We start from the raw sequence: 12,609 nt of genomic DNA, 5'->3' as shown, positions 1-12,609 counted from the left end.
CTGCTGCATGCTCATATGTGAATCCAGCCTAAATCCAGCCCAAATTTTGGCCAAAAATTGTGAAGAAAAAATGACTAATTTGCAAAATTTTATGACAGAAACAAAGACAAAGGCATTTTTTCACCAAATGTTCAGTCTTTTTTTATTTATAGCACAAAAAATAAAAAACCCAGTGGTGAATAAATACCACCAAAAGAAAGCTCAATTTGTGTGAAAAAAAAATGATAAAATTTTTTTTTGGGTACAGTGTGGGTACAGTGTAGCATGACTAATTTTCATTTAAAATGCCCTGTACTGAAGTGGTTAAAGACAGGTACACCCTTCACTGGTATAGTAGTCAATTTGTAAATGCGGAACACTGCTGGATTCACAGTGGGGGTAGACTGTTTTTGTGCAAAATGCTCTTCAAAAGGGTAGAAGTTTAATTAGCCATGGGGGAAATAAAGAGCTTTCATGGTGTTTCCCATCTCTGAAAGTGAAAGAGTTAGAACAGCAGATGCAATAGGAAAGTCTTTGTGACTTTGGGGGTATTAAAGCACCGAAGACTAGAAACAGCATTGGGGGAATCAACAGGCTCATCCTCTAGTTTCAGAGTGAAACACTCTCTTTTTACTCCATTAGCCCGGCTGAGGACATGCACACCTGATAGCTACAGTGCAAGAGACAAGTTCTAGCAGCAATATAGAAGAGAGCCTTGTCTGAAGAAAAAAAAATATTGAAGAGTTAAAAAATAAAGGTGCTAGAAAGAAATATGCTAGCCTTGCACAGCAGAGCTGATGAGAAGTCATACATTATCCTAGGACACTAGCAAACAACGGAATCATGCTTCTAGTAGGAGGGGTTACCCTGGGCCTACAGTTTTCTTGTTTTCCAGTGTTCTTCCCCATTGTAGCCATAGAACCTGAAGAGGAAAGACTTCCTGTGCCTCTCAATGGAAGAGAGAACAAAATACATGTTTACGCAACATAAAGTCATGCACTTAAAAAGGATGTGAAAATCATTAGTTATGGGTATTTACTTCCTCCTCTCTCCGATTTACAGGCAAATCCTTCTTTCTGACATCCTAGTTCTTATGCAATACACTTCTGTTTCATTTGGACAAAAGGAACACCGGAAGGTCAGATGTTCAGCCTCTGGTCAGTGTAACATTTATATGAACACTGTATCATTATTATTCCTTGGGGAAAAAAAAAACCTGCAATAAGCTGAATTTTAGTTAAAGCAGAACGCCACCCAAACCCCATTTTTATTTTATTTTTTGTGTAAAGGAGCAGGTTTTAACCTCTTGCCTGGCCTGTGCTTCTGTCAGTAACCATGGAGCTTTCCCTCAACTCTATTGATAGTTGTGGCTCAGCAGTAAACCTCCTGGCTCGGCCATATTTTTCAGATTGGGAATACACAAGGGAAACATGGAAATTCTGAAGTTTGTAAAGTGCAATGCTTGCATGCAGCTGCTCTTTGTTTAAAAATGCTGTAATGTACAAGACTGCCTATATAAATCGCCTGCTTTCAGGATTTAGATAAATATTTTGTCTTCATTAACCTCCCTGGCGGTAATCCCGAGTCTGGCTCGGGTTGGGATTTTACTATCATAAGCGGTAACCCCGAACCAGACTCGGGATCGCATCGCTAGATACAGGGAGGGCACAGAGAAGTCCCCTGGATACAGCGATGTCCTCCGCGCTGTGTGATGGAGCTGTCCTCCGCTCGATTCACACAGTGCCGAATGCCGCCGATCTCTGTTCCCTGCAATGTTACGGCGCACGGGAGCGAAGACTGGCGCCAAATTCAAAAAAGTAAAAGTACACAAAACACACACAGTACTGTATAAAAAAATTACACACCCTCTTTGTCCCTAGTGGTCTGCGCAGTGTCCTGCATGCACTTTTATATTATAAATACTGTTTTTTCTGCCTGGAATTTGGAGATTGTCCATAGCAACCAGAAAGTGTCCCTTTTTCAGTGTTTTAGGATTTGATTACATTATTGAATAATTTTTATTATTATTTATTATATTATAAACTTTATCATAAACCGGGATGTCTGCTAGACTCTGGTTTGAACAGATTTAAGAGAGTTATCCTTAAGAATTACAGGACTACAATATAAAATGCCAAATTTCCATGCAAAATAATTGTACCGCTTTCAGCACCTAAAACCAGAACTAATCATACCACCAGGGAGGTTAAACTATATTCACACTGCATAATATAATTCATTATAACACATATTACTAAAGCCTATCTCTAGGGAAAAGAAAAATCCTTCCTGCAGTGAGGCTGCTTGTAAGGCTTAAATGCTGATTTACATCTGAGATACCAGAAAAAGCAGTTTTATATACCTAATCCCTTGGTTACCCAGCAGGCACCACTCTCCTCTGCTACCTTACGCTCCAGCAGTAGACTGTCCCTAGGCATCCTTAAGTCCAATATAGGGCTAAGGGCCTTGCATTAAATTCGATGATGTCAACTGCCGAAGCATGGGGAGAAGAGGCTAGGGGGTGCTGGTCTGGTGTGTGTAGGGAACCTCCTGGAGCAGATGAGAGGGTCTGTAAACATGCTTTTACCAATACTCTAGACCTAAATGAGCATTTAACCCTTGCACTTTGAGGAAGCCCCACTGCAAGGGAGAACTTTTGTTTTCTCTGGAGTTCAGTTTAAACTTACTAGATAATATTAGATATTAATACAGTATCCACACTTACCCAGCTTCTTTAATCTCTAATTTACTAGGATCCAGTTCAATATATTTTTTCTCTTCAAAGATACGATTGATCGTTGGTCCAACAACACTGTGTAAATACTGGGTTCCTGCTACCTGCAGCATAAACAATATTTGCATCATAAACATGAAGAATATGAAAAATAAAACTATTGAATTTTTTTAATAAGCTGGCTGAAGGTTCAAGCTGTGATTCACTACCAATCTTTACAGATTTCTGGAGCCATATTATATAGATTTTCCCATGAGCAAGACAGAGAAAAGTCAAGTTGCGCTTTAAATCTGCATCCTGGAGCCACCTGCTTTAGACAGTTTTCTGTGTATTCTTATGAACATTCCACTTCTGGAAGCAGAGGTGATATATCATCTGGCCTCTAAAAGATTCTCTTTAGGAATATAAGAGGAGGCCATCTGGCTCAAAGAATAGCTTAAAAACTGAGCTTGGTGTAGCATTTGCTTGCTGTACAAAAGTTGGTGGCAAGTTTGCTTGTCAAGGTCTTAAAGACAACCACGATCATATTTCCCGTGTTTTACCCCTGACAGAGGATATTTCTTTAAATGAGTACTAAAGTCAAGTTTAATTCATAATAATACATCACATTAATCACTAACTCATAATTGCTGTATTTACCAGGAAAAAGCTGTTTGTTTTACAGTTTTTAGTTCACATCGATTTAATCCGCCCGTTGGCGTTCTTAAAAAACAGGATTCATCCCTACTGTCATAGGGATTCCCCACTGACAGTAACATGTAAACAAAAGAGCTGACCTTTGGGCCTGTAATGGATTTTGCGGGAAGACCACATAATGAAATAAAAAACAAAAAATGGCTGCCCACCGAACCCAACTGCTCCCACAACTTGCCGTCACCAAATTACATTGCCAGCTTTTCCTGCCTGCTTATGATATCAATGAGCATTGACTAGATATGGACATGTCCATATCTGGTCAATGATGTCATAAGTAGGCTGGGTACTCAATGATGTCACTAGGTGACGCCTGCCCCCTTGTTTACTTCAGCAGTGGGGACAATTGATGTTGCCAGTTCTGCACTAAACAAAGGGACATCACTGGGTGACCCCGCCCACTTATGACATCATTGACAATATATGAACATTCCCTTTTATTTACTTTAGTAGTGGGAAGAACCGGAAATGTAATTTGGCTTTGGCAACAGGAGCAGTCAGGTTCAGCAAAAGCCATTTTTTTTACTGTCTGGGTTGGCAGCTATCATTTTTCATGACTGACGTAACCCTACATCACTGAACGATGTGACTGACCATGTATCTACACTGCAGGACTTGTCAAAAACGGTGTTGTGTTTATTTTGTCATTTTTTTGGTGAATGATTATGTACCCCATACTAACATAGGAGTGCTTCCAGATTCTAATAGGTGACCTCCTGCACCCCACAACCATTGGGCCAGGGGTATGGGGAAGAGGCCCTTGTCCTCATTAACATGACATGGGGACAAAATGCTTTGCCCCCTCGGACAAAGTTCCCCCCTTATTGAGGGCATGTGGCCTGGTATAGTTCAGAAGGGGGGGGGGGGCGCAAGCTGCTAATCGACCCCTTTCCTGGTCTACAAGGCTGAATGCTCAGATAGGTGTCTGGTATGGATTTTGGGGGTGGACCTCACACCAATATTTTTTGGCAAAGGATTCCCCCCCCCCCCAGAGCCATACCAGACCCAAAGGGCCTAGTATGGATTGGGTGTGGCCTCATGCTGGGTTTTTTTTCAATTTTTTTTTAAATTTTTGGCTCTTATGTTTACATTCTACTCTTAGCAGGTACTCACAGTCACTGCTTTTTCATTTGAACCAGAGTGAAGGAACACATCCTCAGGCACCCTTTAGATGTGTATGTTCCAGGGGAGGGAGGGGGAGAGGGTCACTTGATGATGTAGAATCTAGCTATGTAGTCTGCCCAGCAGTTGCTTCATAACATTCTATCAGCACTGCTAAAGTCTCATCACTGGGTGGCCAGCAGGGAGAAAAATGCTTATCTAAAGGGATTTCAGGGATGTGTTTTTTCATTCCAGCTCATCACTTACACTTGTAGTTTTTGTTTTCAGTGCATCTGAATGGGTCGCCTCAAAGGGACATATTGTGAGGGCAGACTGAATTATAGTCACAGGCATAAGGGAAACTGAAGGCAGTTGAGGATATTTGTAATGATTTATAAGCTATTTAAATATATATACCATTAAACAATTGGGAATTCATCAAATAAAGCCTTCACACGTAAACATTTGACAAGACTGAGAATTAAGGTGATAAATTAAAAATATATTGTTTACCTTAAGAAAGGATTCCATTGACTTGGAAGCCAAAGAATTACTTCTGAATAATGTGTTTGGTTCATCTGTGATAATAATATATTTGATTTACAATTCAAACATCAATATATAAAATAAGGAAATATTATTTATCAACCATAAACTGAACAGTATAGAAAAGAGCACAAGTGCAGACTAAATGCTTATCTTTTTAAAAATCATAATTTTACCAACATCGCACAATTTCCAATACATGCATGTTAATACAAGTATTACTTTTGATGGTCGTCGCCTAGCAGGGTATTATACTTGCTCTGCAATGTGGGGTTATGAGTTCAATCCCCAACAGTACTATCTACATGGTGCTTGCATGACATGTCCCCATCAATACTGATAGATTAACTGGTTTACATCCAAACTAGCCTTTGGTCTAGTTCACACTAATGCAATTTGAGTTGCACAGAATCGCATGACAATGGAAATCACATTTTTTAATGATGCCCATTCACATCAATGTAACAACGTATGGAACAATATTGGAAAAGGATCCTGTACTACTTTGGTGTGACTCCAGTGAGATTTTGGCTCCATAGAACATACAAACCACATCTAAAACAAACCAAGTTGCACTGCTTAATTGCACTGAAAATCGGATCTGATCGCAGTAGTGTGAATCTATCCTTACTGTGAGTACAGTGCCTTGAAAAAGTATTCCTACCCCTTGAAATTTTCCACATTTTGTCACGTTACAACAAAAAAAAACGTAAATGTATTTTATTGGGAATTTATGTGCTAGACCAACACAAAGTTGTACATAATTGTGAAGTGGAAGGAAATGATAAATGGTTTTCCAAATTTTTTACAAATAAATATATGAAAAGCGTGGCATGTATTTGTATTCAGCCCCCCTGTACTCTGATACCCCTAACTAAAATCTAGTGGAACCAATTGTCTTCAGAAGTCAGCTAATTAGCAAATAGAGTCCACCTGTGTGTAATTTAATCTCAGTATAAATGCAGCTGTTCTGTGAAGCCCTCAGAGGCTTGTTAGAGAACATTAGTGAACAAACAGCATCATGAAGGCCAAGGAACACACCAGACGGGTCAGGGATAAAGTTGTGAAAAAGTTTAAAACAGAGTTAGGTTATAAAAAAAATCCCAAGCTTTGAACATCTCATGGAGCATTGTTCAATCCATCATCCGAAAAAAGAGTATGGCACAACTGCAAACCTACCAAGACATGGCCGTCCACCTAAACTGACAAGCTGGGCAAAGAAAGCATTAATCAGAGAAGCAGCCAAGAGGCCCATGCTAACTGGGGAGGCGCTGCAGACATCCACAGCTCAAGTGGGAGAATTTGTCCACAGGAGAACTATTAGTTGTGCACTCCACAAATCTGGCCTTTATGGAAGAGTGGCAAGAAGAAAGCCATTGTTGAAAGAAAGCTAAAAGAAGTCCCGTTTGCAGTTTGCGAGAAACTATGTGGGGGACACAGCAAACATGTGGAAAAAGGTGCTCTGTGTTGAGACCAAAATTTAACTTTTTCGCCCAAAAGCAAAACGCTATGTGTGGCGGAAAACTAACACTGCACATCACCCTGAACACACCATCCCCACCGTGAAACATGGTGGTGGCAGCATCATGTTGTGGGGATGATTTTCTTCAGCAGGGACAGATTTGATGGGAAGATGGAGCCAAATACAGGGGAATCTTAGAATCTTTGGGGCCAAATACAGGGGAATCTTAGAAGAAAACCTGTTAGAGTCTGCAAAAGACTTGAGACTGGGGCAGAGGTTCACCTTCCAGCAGGACAACGACCCTAAACATACAGCCAGAGCTACAATGGAATGGTTCAGATAAAGCATATTCATGTGTTAGTATAGCCTAGTCAAAGTCCAGACCTAAATTTAATTGAGAATCTGTGGCAGGACTTGAAAATTGCTGTTCACAGACGCTCTTTAGCCAATCTGACAGAGCTTGAGCTATTTTGCAAAAACAGAATGGGCAAAAATGTCACTCCCTAGCTGTGCAAAGTTGGTAGAGACACCCCAAAAAGACGTGCAGCTGTAATTGCAGAGAAAGGTGGTTCTACAAAGTATTGACTCAGGGGAGCTGAATACAAATGCACACCACACTTTTCACGTATTTATTTGCAAAAAATGTTAAAAACCATTTATCATTTTCCTTCCACTTCACAATTATGTGCCACTTTGTGTTGGTCTATCACATAAAATCCCAATAAAATACATTTACCTTTTTGGTTGTAACATGACAAAATGTGGAAATTGTGTGGGTAAGGGTGTGAATACTTTTTCAAGGCACTCCCTCAAGTTTAAATAAAATTAGGCAGAAGTAAATGCCAACGGGAAATGCAAGTCTATAGTATATGTAGTAGCAGATGTTGATATTTTAAAATAGCCTTTAATGGGCAATTCTAAAAAAATATTACTTCTGCTGTGGGTGAATATTTGTAATTTGAATGACCTTCAGTCTTCTTACATCTCTTATAGACTTCCATGGTGATTTTGTGTCTCTATTTTCAGCCGGATTCGATAGTTGTTTGTTACATTATAATGAGTCCCAGGGAAACCACTATTTCACTTTTAGTAAAGGTCATGACAGATGGGACTTTGCGTTCTGATGCGGGGTACTGCATAACTGGATTCAAGTAATTCAAACTGCCAGCAGCAAAACAAAACTTAAAGAGGAACTTTACCCATAACAACTTAATATAAAATAATGTTGTTTAGCAGGTAACATACATTCCACTTTAATAATTATGCTACCAAATTAGTGTGTGCTGTAAAATTGCATCCAGCATTGCTCCTGTTTCTTCTTGATAGAGGCTGCCATTTTGCTGAAGCCCAGAGCCCCTGAACAGCAGCAGATCATAAAGTGGAACTAAACCCATCGATTTAACATTTTCAAAAAACAGTTACATTCCTGGAATGCTGGGATTGTCCTCAACCAAACTGTCAAACCATCAAATGGCAAGTGTCATAACTTGTCGCATGTGCAGCACCATTGCAGTTGCAGATCAAACAGAAGCAGCTTCCTTGGCTGTAAAGGATAGGAGGGTTTAATTCCACTTTAAGGCTGTCAGCAGATCGACTTCTACAAACTCAGCAGTGCCTAAAAAATTAAGAGCAACTAAGTGTACGCACAGCAGGGTGAGACAGTGTATTACTGGATTTTAAACAGTATAGGCACTTATTTTTAAAGCTATACCTGAAAAAAGGGCCAGCCTGAAGTGATCTAGCAGGACTTAATTTTCTAACTAAAGTTCCACTTTAAATATCAGCTATGGGTGTGGTTAGCCTCTCTAAAAGAGTCACTTAATTTTGCAACTTAATGCCCATAATTAATAAAAGATGAAATGCAACAATGGCACCTCTTCTGAGAAATGTTACTTTTGCTCCCGCAATGGAAAACATGCACAGATGTCACTTACTCGTTTTTTCCAGCTCAAGCCTAAAGAGTAGATCAAGGAATTCCTTTGCTAGCCCTTGTCCTAAGAAAATCTTTACAAGGTTGGTGGCCACTTCCTGTCTGCATTCAGCAGATGTGGTGTCATCTATCAGTGTTATTAAAGGTCCACACTTTTCCTGTTGAAACACAAACATAATTCACAGGACTATAGTTTTAATGTCCATGGCCTTCTCAAAAAAAATCGAATTTCCACTGATACATGTTGCACACTTTAAAGCTGGTTTAAATAGTTAATTTAAAAAAAAGCTGGTTCAAATGTACTATTTACTTCACTAACAGGTGCAGTAGCTATGTGCTCTGTATAAACTATGTAGCCTCAACTACATACAGTATACAGCTCTGTGTTTCAGCAGTGGGACAGGAACTTCCTGCCCAGCTCCTGGAACAACATTGAGCTGGGCCGAGGGCTGATCAGCCATTCACAGGGAGCTTTGTATTATATGAATTAATACAAAACTTCTGATTGGCCAAGGCAGATAAGTGGTAGCATAACATCACATCTCCAACTCAGCAATCAGAGGAAGCTTTGCATACATTCATAGAATACAAAGCTGCCTGTGAAGTTCTGGGCAGTGCTCAGCCTGACTTTATATAGCTTAGATACAGTTTATACAGCTCACACATCCACTGCATCTGTTAGTGAGAGAATTAGTTGTTTGGACCACCTTGGACTAAACCATGGAGATCAGCTTTGAAAGCACTACATTGTTTAAGTATTACTATCTATGCTTATATGTACACATTACTATTGAGAGTCTGGGAATGTATGATATATGATAAGCAATGGCTTATATAATTGTGCTGGAGCACTGGTTTGCTATAGTCTATGGAAAGCAAATTGAATCTTTATAAGCGCATTATTAAACCTGCTTATTTTAGCTACCAAGATAGTCACTGTCACTTAAGGCTGGTTTCTAATTAGTCTCTGTGGGTTACTTGCTATCTCTGCCCTCTGTACTCTATTATAAATCTCTAAAGTGTCCTTCAGTAATATTATACCTTAACGCTAGAACTAGGAGTAGCTAGGGAAGGCAGTGGCCTTAGTCATTAGACACTATTATTGGGTGTGTGTTTATATTCTATCTACAGTCCAAGTGCTTTGTAATCTTATACAGGTAAGAACACAACTAATTTGAACCGATCAATCATACCAGCAACAGGAATGCCACACAACGAGAGGCAAAATAATATTCTTGCATTACTAAAACAGCCATGTGGAAAAAGTTCTACTCTTCACGCTAGGCTCATTGCTTTCTCAAAGAACAACAAAGCCCCTATCGACACGCTATTATACAGAAACATGAATTGATCCCACATGATCATTAACCCCTTCATTATTTAAACATATTCCTTCATAATGTATTGTGTAATGCATAATTGTATATATAACAAATTAAAACATTTTTATAATTTAATTTTCACTGATGTTAAAATAAATAAAGTATAAATGAATTAAAGTTAAAATAAATAAAATATCTAAGATATAATCTTACTCTTCTACTTCATATTACCCTTAGACTGGGTTCACAATGCTGTGTGGAGCAGCTCACAGCAGGGGTCCGGTGCGTCGCTGTTCTCCATTTCATGGAGGAATCAGGCCGAATGTTTGGCTGGATTCGAACCTGAAATGGACCAGAAGATGCACAGGACTCTTCTGCAAACTGCTCCGCAGCTGTCCCAGGGCTGTGTGATTCGGCTCCATTGAGAGCGAGTCACAGTCTCCTGACAAGAAAATTGGAATGCGTGAAAATCTACATCCAATTCACACTAGTGTGAATTCAACCTTAAAGTGATTGTAAAGCTAAAACATTTTTTTTTATAATAAACATGTTATACTTACCTGCTCTGTTCAATGGTTTTGCACAGAGCACCCCCGTACCATCTTTTCGGATCCCTTGCTGGTGTTCCTGGCACCTCTACCCTGCTGAGTGCCCCCATAGCAAGCTGCTTGCTATGGGGGCACTCATGCAGGCTTGCTCCCGAGCTGCACTCTGCATGACCATTGACAAGCCACAGTGCTTCTTGGACCCACCCCCTGCTCCCTCCTCAATAGCCTGCTGCTGTGTCTGAGCCACAGAAAAGAGAGAGAGCAGCAATGCTGCTCTAATGCACAACGCTGGATCTTTAATCTATCAATGCTACTTTGCTATTAGGAAATTAAAGTTGCAAGACACATCATATTTCTTACAGCTGAAGTCTTGGTATCATTTTTATTGCATAGTTACATTACTCCAGCTTTGACCAACATAAGTATACCTGAGGGAAGTTCCGTGGAAGGTGACAATCACTGTAGTAGTTGCAATCATATGGGTTCTGTGTCAAGCGGCTTCTGCCTGTGCCTTCTGCATAGAGACCACAGGGGGGTTCCTTGCTTGTGATGATTGGAACGATACCACCCCACCTTTCCACCTCATGCAATCAGGGAAAGCCTTGTATTCGTTTAAAAATATAAGGCATTTTGTGAATGGCTGTGGACAGTGGTGGCTGCTGGTAATTAATGGGGGGGGGGGGGGGTTAAGGCAGTAAACAGTGCACCCACAGCCAACCTTCCTGGTTGGTTAACCTGCAACACCCCCCTCCCCCGGTTCTGGTTTCGGCGGGTCCGGAGCACTATGATGGGCAGCGCTTCACCCAGGCGACAGACAGCAGGCATCACTGGTGGCTTCCCTTAGCCCTGCTCTGCTCTCCTCAGCGGGCATCACAGCAGCTTAAAAAAAAAAACTCCCCTCCCTATTGGAATTCATGCATCCGGCGTCTTGCATGGCGGCCAGATGCATGGATATGGGGGGCAGCGCCAGTGTGCCCCTAATGAATGGGTTGCCCCTGGCTGAGGGGCTGAGTGTTGGTCACTATACTAGCTGAAAGAAAAAACAAACAGATTCCTCCATCCACACAAGCAAAGTGGATGGAGGAGTACCCTTTGCTGTGTCATTGTATTCTGACAGTAGGATCTCCTCCACTATTAGAACATCCTGATCAGCACTGCAGCCAATTAGCTGCAGCAAGCTGATCGAGAAAAAATTTCCAACATTTCATTCAACAAAAGTAACGGCCACACATGGATCAAAATTTGGTTGGCATCTGCTGAATTTATATGTCAAGCTTTACAATGGTCCAAGCTGAACAAATGTAAGGTTGCATTTGCATGGGGATTATCTACTGATTCCCTTTGATGTTTTTTCCACCTTGGAGTTGGTAGCTGCAGTGGCCAAGCCCTGTAAACTTCAATGACAGGTCCCTGGTGACTGCAGCTATCCATTACTTTCCACGCAGCCAGTGATCACCTGCGGCGATCATTGCTGGATGCACACAAAGTGATCACTGCAGGTAATTGCTGGCTGTGCAGACAGCTATGGCCACTGTCGACCTGTCATTGAAATGTACAGGGCTCAGCCGCTGCTCACAGGTGGCAAAAAACAGCAGCAGGAATCAGCAGATCCTTGCTTTTGTCATTTGCACTGTGCTAGTTGCTGGGGTGAATTTAGCCTAACTTTTCAAAAAAGATCATACATGGAGTTCAACTTTAATACAGCCAAGCAACCTTTGATTTGCATATGTTACCTTGTAAGAAGCTTTTACTTCCTGGCACAGTAGTTCCACTAAAGGCTTGTAGTAATCCGATGGCAAAACAGTCTCATCACGGAGCCTCACCTGCAGCTGAAGAGAACCAAGGTTTCCCCTAGGTAAAAAAAAGGAACAACTAAATGTAACAATTCAATTCATAAAAGGGAATCTGTCACAAGGGATGTATACTGCATAGTTGGCTTCTATAAAAAAAAAAAAATTCTAATAGGCTTTTACGCTGATAATCCGTTCCTTAGTAAGTTTAACTCAGAATGACAATGCGACTTTTGAAGTTAGAACTCTGCATGACAGTTAGGTAACAGTCATTTTCAATAGGGATTGCACAATAACATTGCACATATTTCCCTTATGATATGTTCTATTTAAAGTGGTTGTAAATATAAAAAAACATGTTTATACTTATCTGCTCTGTGCAATGAAATTGAACAAAGCAGCCCCAAACCTCCTCTTCTTGAGTCCCCCACCTGCGTTTCTGGCTCTTCCTCTCTGGCAAGCGCCCCCATAGAAAGTCTCTTTCAATTGGGGTATTTGTGCAGG

The 12,609-nt window shown here is 40.7% G+C and overlaps 1 protein-coding gene across 1 annotated transcript in view; it reads right to left on the bottom strand.

Moving 5' to 3' along the window:
- LOC143982998 (ras GTPase-activating protein 4-like) overlaps positions 1 to 12,198 on the bottom strand; it is a gene marked incomplete at its 5' end in the record, with an annotated part of 54,955 nt that extends 42,757 nt beyond the window's left edge. The window contains 4 exons of the mRNA XM_077482196.1: positions 2,705 to 2,817; positions 5,021 to 5,085; positions 8,450 to 8,603; positions 12,049 to 12,198. Coding sequence (XP_077338322.1) covers positions 2,705 to 2,817; positions 5,021 to 5,085; positions 8,450 to 8,603; positions 12,049 to 12,198 — 482 coding nt within the window. The remainder of the gene's footprint in view (positions 1 to 2,704; positions 2,818 to 5,020; positions 5,086 to 8,449; positions 8,604 to 12,048) is intronic.
- Positions 12,199 to 12,609: the final 411 nt, after the last annotated feature.

Source organism: Lithobates pipiens, unplaced genomic scaffold, assembly GCF_037356315.1.
Source record: "Lithobates pipiens isolate NorthernLeopardFrog02 unplaced genomic scaffold, aLitPip1_a1.2 Scaffold_16, whole genome shotgun sequence".
Taxonomy (NCBI): domain Eukaryota; kingdom Metazoa; phylum Chordata; class Amphibia; order Anura; family Ranidae; genus Lithobates; species Lithobates pipiens.
The sequence above is the reverse complement of the archived record's forward strand: the minus strand, read 5'-3'. Positions and strand labels throughout refer to the sequence as shown.